General features: G+C 41.0%; 1 protein-coding gene across 2 annotated transcripts; it reads left to right on the plus strand.

Moving 5' to 3' along the window:
* Positions 1-27: 27 nt before the first annotated feature.
* LOC128624910 (inter-alpha-trypsin inhibitor heavy chain H3) lies at positions 28-17,850 on the plus strand. Of its 2 annotated transcripts, XM_053652760.1 has the most exons (22): positions 28-149; positions 1,523-1,549; positions 1,824-1,847; positions 2,463-2,617; positions 2,806-2,910; positions 4,302-4,464; positions 4,570-4,680; positions 4,940-5,068; positions 5,172-5,288; positions 5,361-5,529; positions 11,286-11,411; positions 11,760-11,941; positions 12,789-12,974; positions 13,128-13,267; positions 13,463-13,623; positions 15,319-15,342; positions 15,467-15,538; positions 15,636-15,749; positions 15,824-16,025; positions 16,520-16,692; positions 17,263-17,374; positions 17,521-17,850. In XM_053652760.1, exons 1-22 carry the CDS (start codon positions 45-47, stop codon positions 17,657-17,659), a joined length of 2,736 nt encoding a protein of 911 aa, XP_053508735.1. In that variant the 5' UTR covers positions 28-44; the 3' UTR covers positions 17,660-17,850. The 2 variants fall into 2 exon arrangements, with proteins under 2 accessions (XP_053508735.1, XP_053508736.1); XM_053652761.1 differs by lacking the exon at positions 1,523-1,549 and having other exon boundaries at positions 30-149.
* Positions 17,851-18,389: the final 539 nt, after the last annotated feature.

The raw sequence follows: 18,389 nt of genomic DNA on the forward strand, positions 1-18,389 counted from the left end.
GCTCCTGCCGAACTACACATTCAGGACTGAGCACAGGACGAATCATGCCTACAGCGTGGACTGTGTTGCTGATCTGCATCCCTCTTTACTTATGTATACCACAGGGATCTTATGGAGAATTAATTGTCTCAAGAGACAATGAGCAAAAGGTATGTGAGGCATTCAGTGTTAAAAGATTCACTGAAATTGGAAAGAAGCTTTTGTGTGTATGCCATTAGTGTATGTTATTAGTATATACAGTGTGGTCCAAAGGTCTGAGACCACATTGAAAATCTGGTTGTTGTTAATTATTATTATTATTATTATTATTATTATTATTATTATTATTATTAACATATGAAAACATTATGAAAATCCTAAATGTGCAACATCTTGACTATTCAATATTCAAGATGTTGCACAATTTCTAGGTCACTATTTAAATTGAAACAAATTTATGATATTAACCTTATTATGTTAATTATTGAAGCGCATGATCAGATGACACAGCGATGAATTTGATCTAACAACGATCATCGGGTCTAGCACAAGCTCGTGGAGGTTGTGCTAGCACACTGTCATTAAAGCAAAAAGGGGACATACCAAATACTAAAATTCTGAAATTCTGAAATCCATGTCAGAAATATATTTCACTCCATTGAAAACCATCATGCTAAACTGGAAAAGAATGTCAAACAGAAGCATTTTCACGAGCACTCTCAGATTTTTGGACCGAACTGTAGTCAATACTTGTAGTAGAGTTATGTTGGCTTGAGAAGGCCAACATACCGATTTGCTTTATAAGCTTATTATTATTATTATTATTATTATTATTATTCCGAGACCAAAAAAAATTATTGCTACTCCTTAAATTGCAGACCTTCAGCCTGTTCTGACTAGAGTTGCTAAGGCTTTTCTAAGTGATCGGAATTCCGGAATTCCCGGTACAGAAGTTCAAAGTGGCCAAAATTCCCATTGACTTCCATTATAAAGTTCTCATTGTTATAACTCCTTGAGCTTTCAAGCTATTTCCACAAAACTCAGCACAGTCCTTCAGGCCCATCACACTGGTCAGGTCATATTTGTCCAAACTGATCGGACTCCCAGTATTCCCATTGCGGACGATGAAAATTCCCCAAAACTCCCATTCACTTACATTGAGGGAATGATCAGAGCCTGGCTCCAACTCTCAGAGCTCACACAGACCTACACACCTGAGTGCACATGGCCTGAAGCCTAAAAGTATTGGCATGCTGCCTAGCTCCAAAAGTATTAGGATGCTGTCTCGCTCCAAAAGTATTCGACCGCTGTTTCACTCCAAAAGTATTGGGACACCGCATGCCTCCAAAAGTATTGGGACACCTTCTAGCTCCAAAAATATTGGGACACCACCTAGCTCCACAAGTATTTGGACACTGTCTAGCTGATGGCTTGCTTTCTCAAACCAACATCAAAGTTTGTCATGACGAACTTTACCTATCTAGTTCATACTATGAGCTGAAGAGTTTTACATTACATAACTATTACTTGTCTACTTCCGCAGGAAAGTGACGCCATAAAATTTATAAAGGTATATATTTTTTAATCAAATTACAGAAATGCAGTGAATAAATATGATAAAAAAGAAACAATAAAAGTTTGATTGTATGAGGGCCAATTTTTTTAAATACATTGTTTAACTACATTAACAAATGTGTGATGTATGCAATAATGGTATAAGGCTGCAACATGATTTTTTAAAAGAATAACCTATTATACACTTTGCTAGTAAAACACATTAAATAGTTTATTTAATAGATTATGATTATTATATGAATGCTTTCTGTCCAATTGTCTTCTAACAGAAACGAAGTGTGGACCCTGTTCAGGTAAGAATAAGAATGAGTTAATCAATACGCAGTCAGATAAGGAAGGCTGAAACAGATGCAAGTGCAGTTTGAGGTTTTACTGGACAAACTGGCAATCAAATCCAAAACAAAATCCAAAGGTCAGGGGCAAAATCCAATATCACAAACAAGAAGCAAACAATGTCAGAACCAGATAACAACACACGGGACACATGGCTTAGTAAGTTCAGGCAGGTACACACAGAGCGTTACTTCGCAGTGAGTAATTATTTGTGAGGCCTTTATATGGTCATCTCTACAATGTTACCTGTGTAATCAGGTGACATTGAACGTGACAAAGTTCGTGGTTGTTGGGGAGTGTAGATTTGGGCCGCCATCTTTGTAGGCCACAGTGTGTTTTGGGAAAGGTATTGTAGTTGGTGGTGGATGCGGGAGTTGACCCGACATACGCTAATTATTTCTTGATTAGTTGGTTTAGGGAAATAAGTAAACATGCCAAAGTCCACAGCTATCTCTTTCAATGTGTACAGTCTTGTTTACTCTTCATTCAGTCCAATATTTTAAATAATGTTTGAAATCAAGTGTTTAAAATCTGGAAAAGTGTATTCATTCCTCTTTTTATTTGCACTCTCTCAGATAGAGGTGCAGAATGTGAAGATAGATTGCAAGGTGGCGTCTCGATTTGCCCACACAATCATGACTTCCACAGCTCTGAACAAGGCCAACGTCTCACAGGAAGTTGTCTTCGAGGTGGAGTTACCCAAGACGGCCTTCATCACCAATTTCAGCATGTCAGATGTGGACTAGTTTTACTCAGTGTGTTTTATATTTAATTTAGTGTGATTTATATTATATTTATTTATATATCAGTTAATTCTATATTAAATGAAATTTTTATTTATGTCAGTGTGCCTTTCGTCATTTTTTTTTTTTATGTGCACTTTCAAATAATTTAATATTACAATATTTTATGTTTCAGGGAGATTGATGGAAAGATATATGTAGGAGAGGTTAAAGAGAAAGAGAAGGCCAAGAAACAGTATGAGGCGGCTGTGTCATCCGGACAGACAGCTGGCCTGGTCAAGTAAGTGACAGAATTGGTCATGGATAACAATACTGTTTTTTTTTTTTTTTTTTACTGAACTAAGGCTGGAATATGGACATGCACATAATAATAATAGTGTTGTATAAAAAATATACATGAAATAAACACGAGGGAGACCTAGTATGAGTAATATGTAATCTTATTGAGAAGTCACTGGGCTGGTGGACTGTATGAACGGATGTTCACCTAAGACACAACACACAGATAAGCAAGGCGCAGGGGGATAACAATACATGTATTTGATTAAGTGCAGCAGGTCTCAGAGTGTAGGTGGAGTACGTATGCACGCAGGCAGAAGGTCAACTAAGAGACACACACACACACACACACACACAGAGGCCTGGTGTGTATGCAGAAAACAGAAATTAAACTGTTTCATATTCTGTTTCATGAAAAACTATTATAGGGTAATGTACATGCAAGCATCATAAAAAAAAAAAAAGAAATGTAGAACAAACATAAAATTTACTCATAATGTAGAGATGGTGTGTTTGAAAATGTCCTTTCTCAATGAAAATCCAGTCAGGAAGTGACACAGACAAGGTCATCCATCCATCCATCCATCTTCTACCGCTTACTCCTTCTTCAGGGTCACGGGGGAACCTGGAGCCTATCCCAGGGAACATCGGGCACAGGGCGGGGTACACCCTGGACAGGGTGCCAGTCCATCACAGGGCACAATCACATACACACTCACACACCCATTCATACACTACGGACACTTTAGACACGCCAATCAGCCTACCATGCATGTCTTTGGACTGGGGGAGGAAACCAGAGTACCCAGAGGAAACCCCCGCAGCACAGGGAGAACATGCAAACCCCCCACACACATGGCCACAGCAGGAACCGAACCCCGGACCCTGGAGGTGTGAGGCAAACGTGCTAACCAAACTAAGCCATAAGGGTCGCTCAAGGTTGAGTTGGATCTGGAGCTTATGGCAGGAACACTGGGTGTAAGGCAGGAGCATGTCCTGTATGGGACGCCAATCACACACTCAATCCCAATTTGTACCTATTTGTACCTTTTTGGGAGGTGGGAAAAACACCCAGAAAAAACTTTCATTTGAAGTAGAGTTGTATAACCTTAACTGTCAACACATTCATAGTATGCCAAGATTCATTGTGCGTCTCATACGGTGTGAATGAGAGGAGGAGTCGGGTGTCATCCGTATAACAGAACAGGTAGAAGTAGTAGTGTAAATAGATAATATCGCCAAGAGGAAAGGTACAAAATAAAAAGCAAATCAGACTGAGTACTGAGCCTTGTGGGACACCAATGAAAATCTGTATAGAATAAATGTGGATCCAATAAAAAAAAAGAACTAGGATGACATTTGACTAATTATGTTACACTTTCTCTTTTCCAGAGCTTCAGGCAGAAAGATGGAGAAGTTTTCTGTCTCTGTTAACATTGCAGCCAACAGCAATGTCACATTCACACTTACGTATGAGGAGCTCCTTCAGCGCCGGCTTGGCAAATATGAGCTCATGATCCGAGTAAAACCCAAACAACTTGTTCAGCACTTTGAGGTGGAGTTAATTACCATCTACATGCTCTCTCTTTTTTTAAATCCTTCCTCGCACTCATTTTTTTTTAACAATTTAATTTAAAAAAAAAAAAAACCTCACCCACAGATTGTTGCTGATGTCTATGAGCCTCAGGGCATTGCATTTCTGGATGCCTATGGTACATTCATTACCAATGAGCTACTTCCCCTGGTGGAGAAAACAGTCACTGACAAAAAGGTGAGTTAGGAATTGTTTATTTCTAAAAATTAGTTTGTCTAGTCAGCTACACTGACCCGAAAACAAACCAAACAGAAGCAAATGCATGTGAAACGGCAGAGTTTTATTAACTGAAAATACCATCAATTCTGAGGCCACAGTCTCTTTGTGTTGAGGCTCCAGCTAGATTCCCCCCCTAACTCTAGATTCCCCTAGAGTCTAACTCTGAGGACAATGCACAGTCCTGATCCTGATCACATGATCTGATCCTCGTTTCCAGGCCCATGTGTCCTTCTCTCCAACTCTGGATCAGCAAAGGAAATGCTCAGACTGTGATGGTACACAGATAGATGGAGATTTCTTCATCAACTACGATGTCAAGCGTGCAGAAGATCTTGGTGATATTCAGGTTTGGATTTCTATAAGCAGTAACATCTCTGAGTTCATGAATATCAGCAATTCTCAAACAATAGTAATTTCTCTAGTAATATCACTCTTCCTCTCTGTTTCAGATCGTGAATGGGTATTTTGTACATTTTTTTGCCCCAGCTGATTTGCCACGATTGCCAAAGAATGTAGTGTTTGTGATAGACACGAGTACCTCCATGTCTGGAGCAAAAATGCAGCAGGTACAGTAAGAGAAAACATAGCAACGCTGATTTAGCAGATCCAATATTATTTACATTGTTCCCATCTGACAGACTCGAGAGGCACTGCTGACCATTCTCAGTGACTTGCCTGTGGAAGATTACTTTGCCCTGGTAGCTTTTTCATCTGATGTTGTAACATGGAGACCATCACTGCAGAAAGCCACAGAGGAAAATGTGAAGGAGGCAAAAGCTTTTGTTCATACCCTAAGACCAAATGGCTGCAAGTATCAGCACAATCTTCTGACCTCTGGGTTTTGTTTTCTTTATGTAGAACTTGTTAAAAAATATATGTTAATTGTACGTGTTATAATTTTACACCCAGAATACAAAATTGCAATGATAAGTAAGGAATAAAACACTTGGTTACTTGGCTGTAAGAGAAAAATGATCAGGGTAGTAGTGACATGAAGTGTTACCACTTACCACAGTATTGGTTATTTTTCTATATTAGCACATAATTGCTTTATTTCTCATACTACACCAAGTAAGCATGTGGGGGTTTTTTTTACCCATTTATAGTAACATTTAATGTTATGGAATATCTGCAAAATAGTTCCTTCTTGTTTTCGCTTACATAACAGGAATGAATTATATCTTAGAATCTAGGCAAAACTGAAATAAGATAAGATAAGATAAGATAACCTTTATTGATCCCACACTGGCGAAATTCCCTCGTTACAGCAGCTCAATTACACAAAAAAAAACAGATAGGAAAGAATACACATTAAATAGGAACAGAATTTAAATTATATATATATATATATATATATATATATATATAGATATATATATATATATATATATATAGACACACGCACAATAGGAATAGAAAAATAAGAATTAAAGCAGTAAAAAAATTATAATAATAATAATGGTAATATGTACACTATGGACACATCAATGTATGTACAGATGAATACAAATTTGAATATATACAGATGAGTAACACCTTGTTTATATACAGTATCTCACAAAAGTGAATACACCCATCATATTTTTGTAAATATTTGATTATATCTTTTTATGTAACACTGAAGAAATGACACTTTGCTACAATGTAAAGTAGTGAGTGTACCACTTGGATAACAGTGTAAATTTGTTGTCCCTTCAAAATAACTCAACACACAGCCATTAATGTCTAAACCGCAAATAAAAGTGAGTACACCCCTAAGTGAAAATGTCCAAATTGGGTCCAATTAGCCATTTCCCCTCCCCAGTGTCATGTGACTTGTTAGTGTTACAAGGTCTCAGGTGTGAATGGGGAGCAGGTGTGTTAAATTTGGTGTCATCGCTCTCACACTCCCTCATACTGGTCACTGGAAGTTCAACATGGCACCTCATGGCAAAGAACTCTCTGAGGGTCTGAAAAAAAGAATTGCTGCTCTACATAAAGATGGCCTAGGCTATAAGAAGATTACCAAGACCCTGACACTGAGCTGCAGCATGGTGGCCAAGACCATACAGCAGTTTAACAGGACAGGTTCCATTCAGAACAGGCCTCGCCATGGTCGACCAAAGAAGTTGAGTGCACGTGCTCAGCATCCTATCCAGAGGTTGTCTTTGGGAAATAGATGTATGAGTGCTGCCAGCATTGCTGCAGAGGTTGAAGGCGTGGGGGGTCAGCCTGTCAGTGCTCAGACCATACGCCGCACACTGCATCAAATTGGTCTACATGGCTGTCGTCCGAGAAGGAAGCCTCTTCTAAAGATGATGCACAAGAAAGCCTGCAAACAGTTTGCTGAAGACAAGCAGACTAAGGACATGGATTACTGGAACCATGTCCTGTGGTCTGATGAGACCAAGTTAAACTTATTTGGTTCAGATGGTGTCAAGCGTGTGTAGCGGCAACCAGGTGAGAAGTACAAAGACAAGTGTGTCTTGCCTACAGTCAAGAATGGTGGTGGGAATGTCATGGTCTGGGGCTTCATGAGTGCTGCCGGCACTGGGGAGCTACAGTCCATTGAGGGAACCATGAATGCCAACATGTACTGTGACATACTGAAGCAGAGCATGATCAGTATGCAGTATTCCAGCATGATAACGACCCCAAACACACCTCCAAGACGACCACTGCCTTGCTAAAGAAGCTGAGGGTGAAGGTGATGTACCGGCCAAGCATGTTTCCAGACCTAAACCCTATTGAGCATCTGTGGGGCATCCTCAAATGGAAGGTGGAGGAGCACAAGGTCTCTAATATCCACCAGCTCCGTGATGTCATCATGGAGGAGTGGAAGAGGACTCCAGTGGCAACCTGTGAAGCTCTGGTGAACTCCATGCCCAAGAGGGTTAAGGAAGTGCTGGAAAATAATGGTGGCCACACAAAATATTGACATTTTGGGCCCAGTGTGGACATTTTCACTTAGGGGTGTACTCAATTTTGTTGCCAGTGTTTTAGACATTAATGGCTGTGTGTTGAGTTATTTTGAGGGGACAACAAATTTAAACTGTTATACAAGCTGTACACTCACTACTTTACATTGTAACAAAGTGTCATTTCTTCAGTGTTGTCACATGAAAAGATATAATCAAATATTTACAAAAATGTGAGGGGTGTACTCACTTTTGTGAGATACTGTACATGAATGGATAACTGGATTATTGTACAGTTAACAATAGAGGGGTGAGCAACAAATAATAATAATGTGTGGGTTGATTATGCAAAAAAACAGCTAGCAGTGCTACATTATGTTGTTGTTGCATTAAAGAGTCTGACTGCTGTAGGGATGAAGGACCTGCGGTAGCACACTTTCTTGCACTGAGGGTGCAGCAATCTGCTGCTGAAGGAGCTGCTCATGGACCCCAGTATCTCATACAGGGGGTGAGAGGAATTGCTCATGATAGATGCCATCTTAGCTAACATCCTCCTCTCCCCCACCACCTCTATGCTGTCCAGAAGGTAGACCAGGACAGAGCTAGCCCTCTTAACCAGTTTGTTGAGACGTTTCCTGTCCCTCTCTGTGCTCCCAACTCCCCAGGAAACTACTGCATATAAGGTGGCAGATGCAACCACAGTGTCATAGAAAGATTTAAGCAGGGTCCTGCACAAACCAAAAGACCTCAGTCTCCTTAGAAGGAGTAGACGACTTTGGCCCTTTTTGTACAGGACATCTGTTTGTGGACCAGTCCTGCTTATTGTTGAGGTGAACACCCAGGAATTTGTATGTCTCCACCCTCTCGATGTCAACACCCTGGATGCTCACCGGCGTAGACCGGGTCGGCCTCCTGTGGAGGTCGACTACCATCATCTTTGTCTTGCTGGTGTTGAGGCAGAGGTGGTTTAATTCACACCAGTTGACAAAGTCAGCAATGACCTCACGGAATTCCTGATCATTCTGCTCTGATACTCGTCCAACAATGACCGTATCATCAGAGAACTTCTGCACGTGGCAGCTGTTAGTGTTATGCCTGAAGTCTGCTGTGTACAGTGTGAAGAGAAATGGAGCAAGCGCTGTACCCTGCGGTGCTCCCATGCTGCTAACCACCACATCCGGCATACAGTCCTGGAGCCTCACATGCTGTGGTCTGTCAGTGAGATAGTTGGTGATCCATGCAGCCAGGTGGCGGTCAACTCCAGCTCCCAAAAGCTTCCCCCTAAGTAGTGATGGCTGAATTGTGTTGAAAGCACTGGAAAAATCAAAAACATGATCCTCACAATGCTCCCAGCATTCTCCAGGTGTAGAAGTGATTTGTGCATCAGATAAATAATGGAGTCCTCAACCCCCATGCCTGGTAGGTAAGCGAACTGTAGGGGGTCTAGCTCTGAGCTCCCTAGGGTCCGCAGCTGTCGCAGTACAATCCTCTCCATGGACTTCATCAGGTGTGAAGTTAAGGCTACCAGTCTGAAGTGGTTTGGCTCTCTTAGAATGCGCAATTTTGGGTACAGGAACCACACAGGAAGTCTTCCACAGTACTGGAACTCGCATTAGTCTCAGGCTCGGATTAAAGATGTGCAGGATGACCTCACTGAGCAGATCTGCACAATTTTTAAGCAGTCTGGAGCTGATTCCATCTGGGCCTGGGGCCTTTGTTGCCTTGATCATCTTTAGCTCCTTCTTCACCTGATTGAGTGTCAGAGAGAGACTACAGGGGGGAGTTGTTGGCGATCCCTGATGAGTGGTATGGGGGGAGGGGTGTGAAACCTCTTTAAGTGAGGGATGGTGAGCAGTGGAGAGGAGTGAGCTCTGTAATGCTGATATCTCAGAAGCTCTGAGGTGTGAGTTGAATGATGCCAATATTCCTGGAGCCCTGGGGGTGGAGGAGGGGGTGCTTAATGGCCCAAGAGGGAAAGGTTGAGTCACTGCCAGGTCTGAGGTCTGGTAGGAGGGGGGAGGAGATGGAGCCGAATCAAATCTATTAAAAAACAGATTTAATTCATTTGCCCTGTCACGGTCGCCGGATACAAAGACCCTCCCATTGTCTTTGTTCTGACCTGAAATTGTTTTCAGTCCCCTCCAGACCTTCCTCATGTTGTTCTGTTGAAGGTGGTCCTCCAACTTTTTTTTGTAGCTGTCTTTTCCTTTCCTTATCTCCCCTCTGAGCTGTTTTCAAACCCTCCTTAGCTCATCTTTGTCCCCCAATCTGAACAGTCTCTTTTTTTCCTTTATCAGGGCTTTGAGCTCTGGACTCAACCAGGGTTTGTTGTTGGAAAAACACAGAACCTTCTTCTTAGGCATGGTGTTCTCCACACAGAAATTAATCTGGTCCGTTACACAGTGAGTGAGACTGTCAACGTCCTCTCCGCGTGAACTACAGAGCATTTCCCAGTCTGTAGACTCAAAACAGTCTCTTAGTGCCTCACTGGCCTCCTCAGACCATTTTCTCACATACCTTGTGATTGGAGGTCGTTTATTCACCAAAGGTATGTAGACAGACAGCAGATGGACCAGGTTATGATCTGAGCGGCCAAGCGGGGGAAGGGGTGAAGAACTGTATGCATCTTTTGTGTTTGCATACAGTAGATCCAATGTTTTATTGCCCCTAGTGTGGCATTTAACATACTGTGTGAAGGTGGTGAGAGTTGAGGACAGGGAAGCATGATTAAAGTCCCTGGAGATGAGAAGGAGGGACCGTGGGTGCGATGTCTGCAGCTGTGACACAACACTGTGAAGTAGCTCACATGCCGCTGAAGTGTCAGCCGAGGTGGGGATATAGACAGTTATCACGATGACGTGCGAGAACTCCCTCGGCAGGTAATATGGCCGCATGCTAACCGCTAGCAACTCAATATCCTTGGTGCACTGCTGCTCTTTAGCCATGATATGCCCAGGGTTACACCATCTCTCATTCACAAACATCGCTATTCCCCCACCCTTCCTCTTACCACTCTCCGTTGCTTTCCTGTCCGCTCTCACAAGTTGAAATCCGTCCAGTGTAACCAATGAATCCATACTGGAGATCGTTCAACCACGTCTCCGTGAAACACATGGTGCTACACTCTCGGTACTCCCTCTGCAGCCTGGTTAGCGCCGTTAGCTCTTCCATCTTATTGGAGAGAGATCTCAGATTCCCCGTTATAACGGACAGAATGAACGGTTTGTACCGTTTTTTTCTTTCCTGGAGTTTAAGTCCAGCTCTGCTTGCCCTCCTAATTTCCTCGGGGATCACTGGTCTTTCTGTAGGAAGTATCCTGGTGTTGCTCAGTGCTAACAGCTGCTCCCTAGTGTAAACAACAGAGCTGTGGTCGAATGGGTGTGCCAGTGCGGAGCAGTACAGTCCAACAAACAGAAAAATAAATATTGCTAACCTCCACAATTGTGTATCCATGTCTGCAAACACAACGCATAAGATTAGTGTAGAAATAAACATTAAGAAAGAACAAAAAACAAGGGAAATATACTAAACTTAGACGAAAAAGATCAGAGCTGCTGCAACAGGCTGCCACTCGCACGGCGCCTACCTGCGAGTATATTAATATATATGAAATATTAATCAGTTCAATTTGACGGATAAATATATTTCAATTTTTTATTTGTTTAGGGACGAATATGAACGACGCTGTTTTGCGTGGTGTGGACCTGCTGAATGTAGCCAAGGAACAAAACACTCTCCCAGAAAACAGCACATCCATAATCCTCCTCCTGACTGACGGAGACCCAACCAAGGGTATGTCTGTGCTAGTAATGATATTTTTTGTGATATTGTGTCTCTTGCTAGCATACAAAATCAATTAAAATGAAAAAAAAAATGGTCAAATTAAAATGAGCGAGAGAGAGAGAGAGAGAGAGAGAGAGAGAGAGAGAGAGAGAGATCTAAGGAAACTAAGCACACTGATTACAGGGCCTTAGTATTTATTTTTTGAGCTGTATTTTTGGTTTTTGTTTTTATATTCTCCTAATTGATAAGATTTAATACACTGTAGAGACAAAATCTCTCATGATTCCACAACAAAGAGAAGTTTCTTTTTAAAGTATATTAAAATATCAAAATGTACCTAACCATTCATTTGTTTAGGTGAAGTGAATCCAGAAAAAATACACAGAAATGTCCAGAATGCTAATCATGGAAATATAACCATCTTTTGCTTGGGCTTTGGCTATGATGTAAAATTTGGTTTCCTGGAAGTTATGGCCAAGCAGAACAACGGTCTGGCTCGGAGAATCTATGAAGCATCGGATGCTGTGGTTCAGCTGCAGGTGAGAACTTCTGTGGATGACTCCATATTGCATTCTTGCAATCACTCCTGGCACTCATTTTTTATGATTGGGGTTTTAATCATTTTTGAAAACAATACCAGCATCATGCTTAATTACCCTTTATGCTGCACTGCTCTTGAGTTCTCAATTCTGATTGGTCAGAAGGTGCTGATTAATTTCTATAACAACAACTCTGACAATAATTGCAGTCATACAAATTTTTTTTTTTTAAAAATCACCTCACACAGCTTCTTCTAAGATAAATGTCACATCACACCATGTTAAAAAATGTGTATAATTATTGATAGTGTGAAATTGTCTGGAAGATGATGGTTTTGTAGCGTTTACGGAAGGAGTCTCCAGTATCAGCACAGTCAACGATCAAATGACGTCTCGAGGATGGGAGGCTCTCGGGTTGCTCAGTATCATGACAAGCTGCATTTCTTGTTTTATTATGTTCAAGGGAAAGAGGCTGGTGAGAGAACGGCTGCTCATAGCTGCTGTAACAGAAGTGATAACAGGAACTAATTTTGTGGATGTTCTGCAGTATTACCTACAAGTTGCTAAAAACAATGACATATCATTTTAAAAACTGTCAGCATTGGCAGATTGCTCTAGTATAAGAGCAACAACTTTCAGTTAATTATTTTCCTGTAACATGTCCTTAAATTTGAGCTTCATTTAGATCTTTATATGAGTAATAAGTACATAGTGGATCAAGTAAAAAATTTTTTTTTATATATATATATAAAAAAATTTTTTATATATATATATATATATATATATATATATATATATATATATATATATATATAATGTTTTTAATTTAATGTCTTTTATTTGACAGGGATTCTACAATGAGATTTCAAACGTCCTCCTAGCAGATGTGAACTTCCATTATCCGGACAATACAGTAAACTCTGTGACTGGCAGCCACTTTAATCAGCTGTTTAACGGCGCTGAGATTGTCGTAGCAGGTCGACTGAACGACATCGAAATGAACGACTTTCCGATCGAAGTATCCGCTCAGGCGGTGAGAGACATCAAATGGCTTCAACAGCTAATATTTTAGAAAATAGAAAGTCAGTCATTACAAATTCAACTGGTTGCAAAGTAGAATTACACCAAATGAAATACAAATTTGGGAAATATTGCCCTCATGTGATCTTTCTTTATTTCTGTTTAGGTAAATAACGAGTATGTGGTAAAAGGCCAGGCTAGTGCTCAGGACTGGAATATCATCTTCCCTGATGAAGAGTACATCTTTGGGGATTTCACAGAGCGTCTCTGGGCATATCTGACCATCCAGAAGCTTTTGGACAAGAAGTTAGTGTGACAATGGGCTTATTTTCTGGATTTGAACAACAGGGATTGTCTAGGTGTTTTCATAATGAATCTGGGCTTTTATCACTATCAACATCTCTCTCAGACCTTCATTGAAAGTTTATTATTATTGTGCTGATTTGTAGTCTAATATACAAGAGCCCCAACCCAAAACTAATGGACAACATTTTCTGACAGAGACAAGGGTTCCCCTCAGGAGAAGCAAAATGCCACAGCAGAAGCTCTGGCGCTCTCTCTGAAATATAACTTCGTCACTCCACTCACCTCCATGGTGGTCACTAAGCCGAAAAATGAAGAAAACCAAGAGGATAAATTAATTGCTGACAAGCTGACGGAGGGTATGATACAAATACATGTTAATCTACATTTTTATTGTCTTGGTTCTTGTCTAATGACAAAATTAGTGCTCTCCAAAGTTGAACAAAAACACCAAGTCTTTATATTGTAACGTATTTTAGAATTAACACACACAAAAAAATGAAAAAGATGACAGGACCATAGCAACAGATGATGTAAGACTAGACAGTGCAACAATGACATACACTCAACCACTTCAGGAACACCAGTACACCTGCTCATTCATACAATTACTCATTCAGAAATAGAACATCTCAGAACATATCAAACCTTGAGGATGATGAGCTACAACAGCAGAAGAACCACTCGACTCCTGTCACAGGTTTTTGAGACCACAGTGGGCACAGGCTCAATGAAACCAGATTGGTGAAGATTATAAAAAGACCAGGCAAGGTCATTGTTTCCCCATTATGATAGAGCTCATTGATCAGGAGCAGGCCAAGAACTGGCACGGGCTCCAAAAACTGCTGCAACCAGCCGTGTTTCCACATGTGGACCCTCCAGCTGACCCGTTCATGATGCTCAATGATGTCCTCCATGGATGATCCAGAGGCTTTTGTGGAGCTTTTCGGCAGCTGCATGGGAATGACCAGAAGAGTGGGTCCTACACCTCCTCTTGTTGTCAGAGGAAGCAGGGCTTGCCATACAGTAACTGTCTCTGCATGTGCAACTGGAGTTCCAGACTGTGAGGAGAGTGATGCTGCAATGGGTCAACCAGACTCAAGACTCTCGAACTGACAACCTTTCTGGGTCCTGACACATGTGGAGGTCGGCAGCTCGTTCGTCTTCATGCAGCAGGTCAAAGGCTCCCATCGGTGGTGGATACTGGCTCAATGGAAACAACTTCACACACACACACACACACACACACACACACACACACACACACACACACAATATTTCAGGGCTTTCTCCTAATTACTTTTCAAGCTCATGCTCTGGTGTGCACTATGACCACTGTTAGATCTTTCCTCACTCTCTAGTTTACAGCATTCAAATTTTTTTCCTGAAAGAAACAAGGCACACATAAATAAACGCTCCATGATCACACAGATGAGAAATCACACGTTACCTGCCAGTTGAACCCACCTCCACTCTGTCTGCAGCTGACACTTGACCACACCTCCCCTACCACACACTGATCAGTGCATCAGTAGTACATGTTTAATTCAATGAATAATTGCACATTGGCCACAAAATGGAGGCAAAGACAGAAGCAAGTGCAGGTTACATAGTTTAATACCAAAAAGAACAAGTTCAAACGGTAACGCAAAATCCACAAACTTAAATAGACAGAGGTCAGGCAATCAGGAAAACAGTCAAAACAAGGTTAAGCAGAGTGACAAGATCAACGAGTACGAGCAACCCCCCCCACCAAAAAAAAAAGACCCCAACTTGATTTCAAGGCTCGGTATAGCCAGAGAGCTAGTCAAGTGAGTGTATACGTTGCAATGGCTGTGTGTGTGAGAGAGTCTCTTAAGTAGTGTGGTGTGATTGAGCGTGTAATTGGGAGCAGGTGTGTCTGATTAGTTCTTAAGTGAAGGTGACAGTGTGTAGCTTTGGGAGTTGTAGTCATCGGCCATATTTGTAGTTCGTGGTGCATTCTGGGAAATGGAGTCGCTGGTTTGCCATGACATGACAAGCATGTTTTACATGTCACATGTGTTGCTTTACAGATGAGCGTCGGGCTGATGCACAAGGTAAGTACTGATCAACAACTACTTCAGAATATTAAGTATATCTTACTCCCAACATGAGTAAGTGTCATTTGACATGGAAAATAGAAAGCCCCTTGTTTTCATTAATATCTTTATGTTATTCTAGTTCGGATTCCTGCACCTATATCTCGTCCCACTACTTCACACAGGACTTACACTTCATCATCTGTAAACTGGGGTAAATGTTACATTTATTAAGCCTTAAATCTAGTAACCTAACAACCAAGCATAAGGTAACCAAATCTTTTTTTTTTTTGGTATTGATTATATAACAGTTGATTCAGACCCACACTTCATCATTGAGTTCCCAGACCAAAATGATGCATTCTGCTTCAACATCAACGACACACCAGGCACCATCTTTAACCTGATCAAAGATCCACTGACCGGTAAGTTGAAATGCGGTTTTCCAAGATTCTCTAAAATCTTTTCAAGATTCTCTAAAGTGACCTTTTTCTTAAAGGTATCATGGTAAATGGTCAAACCATTGGGGACAAGAAGATAGACCCTGAGAAAACAGTAAACACCTACTTTGGGCGCTTTGGAATCATTCATGCAAAGTTTGGCATCAGATTGGTGGTGACTACACAGGACATCTTGGTGTCTGAAAAGGGCAAACAGGCAAAACTCTTCTGGTCTGAAAATACCACCAACAAAGGGCCCAAGTGAGTAAGACAAACACTTCAATGTGGGGGTACTGGAAGGGCAGTGGTGGCGCAACGGTTAAGGCTCTGTGTTACTGATCAGACGGGTATGATTGCAAGCTCCAGCACCACCACACTGGGCAAGGCCCTTAACCCTCCAGGGTGTTATATCATGACTGACCCTGTGCTCTGACCCCACCTTCCTAACAAGCTGGGATATGTGAAGAAAAGAATTTCACTGTGCTGTAATGTATATGTGACAATTGAATTTGTTTTGAAAAGATCATAATCCTAATCCAATTATATCATTCAGGCATTTAGAGCTTCTTTGAAATGTGTAACCCAAATGAATGTGTAATATAAAGCATAATTGTAGACCCAAAACACATCCATTATTGTTTAATCAATATAGTTAGACAGTCAGCTCATTGTCAACATAAACAGTGCAATCTCCTGTATAAACCACTTATAACTAGATGGTAAAAATATCTGAGATTCATTTCTCCTTTTCTCAGTATGGACCTGCATGTAACCAAAGACCGCAGTCTTACAGTGACCTTGAGGAACTCGATGAAATTTGTTATAATTCTACACAAAGTGTGGAAGAAACACCCTTACCACCAGGACTACTTGGGCTTTTACACCCTGGACAGCCACCTGTTTTCAAAACAAGTTCACGGTCTACTTGGTAATTTCCCACCAAAGTCATTAATTTTAACATTACAGGGCATACAGTATAGCAGGAGCATCCCAGCAAACAGGGGACAACCCCCGGATGTTGTGAACGTCCACTTAGGTCTGCATTTGGTCCGGTTTATAATGTTCGCTGGCGGATGTTCCGAGGAAGTCAGATTCATCTATGATTCATAAATCATAACACTACTGAATGTGTTCCTTTCAGCGAAAGTCCCCTAAGCTTCCCGAATGGCCGCTGGATGTACTGTGAACGTCCCCTTCAATGTCCGTAGGACATGAAGGGGACCCTACACACGGACGTTCGGGGGACATTCATAGAGGCCATTTAGGGGACGTCCTGGGGACCTTTTTTTGTCAGCTGGGATTTAGCTAAAATTTCTTGCAGCATAAAATTCCTTGTTTACGAAGGCCCGTTAAGATACGCAACAAACATGACTTTATTTTTACTGATTAACCATTAAATTTTGTTGATGTTATTATATTATATTACACATTTAGTTTTCGACGTTGACGTTTTATATGATTTTTTTTTGATTATTCGTTCAATGTTGCCTTCTTACAGGACAGTTTTTCCATGGTGTAACATTTGAAGTTAGTGATGTCTTTCAAGGGGAAGACCCAGACAAACCAGATGCCAATATGTTTGTGAAGGGCCACAATCTCACAGTGACCAGGTAAAAAAAAAAAAAAAAATCTATAAATAAAATACAAAAATCACATATCCTATGATTTTACACAAACATGTAAACATTATAGAAATGTTAAGGTAAGGCCTTAGAACTGAATGAATTAATATTAATTGTGTACTGTGTGACTCCAGGGGCTGGCAGAAAGACTTCAGGAAGGATGTGAAGAAAGGAGAAAACGTGCCCTGTTGGTTCATTCATAATAACGGCACAGGGCTTATCGATGGAGTCATTGGAGACTACATTGTCTCTGGACTCTTCAAGACAACCTGAGAGAGGAGACAAGGCTAAAATGGACCTGCCTAGATTGCAACGGACAAACACATTTTTTTCTAATTAATTACTGATCGCATAAAGCTAAGGGGAAACCATCCTATTTCATTAAGATGACCTTGTTTCCTTTGAATATGTACAAGCTTGCTTCATATTAAACATCTCTGACAACTGCAAAAAAATTATATAAACTGCATGTCTGTGTCTTTTCATACCAAACTGTGAGCTACAATGCCACAATCGCATGATTACTTTCCCACTGAGCCACTGGTGCTAATGAAAAGCAACAAGAGCAGCCATAAGGTTCAGTAAACGATCACCCAAAGAAGAAAAAGAAAAATTAAACATAACACAGTTTAAGCATACAACCATGGGAGGCAAGTACTTTCCCACAAAGCCACGACATCTCACATGGGCAAGCCTGCTTTGAAACAATTTATCCTGGCACCCAACTACTTTGTTTGGGGTTTGACCTAAGGTATGATTTATAGGCCAATTCTTACGTCTTAACTGGTGATTCAGATGCACTGGTGCACTGGTAGGTGTGTGCCTGACAGTCATGGCTTGAGGCTTGTTTCAGGTTAGATGAATGTGTCTTTGTAGGTGATGTAAAGTAAAAGATAAACCCCTAAAAAAAAGTTTGGTTGTTTGAAGGAGTTGGTGGTTCAGTGGGCAAGTGAACAGACAGGTATGCATTCAAGAGTCATGGTTTGAGGTGTTATGTTTTCCT

This window comes from Ictalurus furcatus, chromosome 21, assembly GCF_023375685.1.
Source record: "Ictalurus furcatus strain D&B chromosome 21, Billie_1.0, whole genome shotgun sequence".
NCBI lineage: Eukaryota > Metazoa > Chordata > Actinopteri > Siluriformes > Ictaluridae > Ictalurus > Ictalurus furcatus.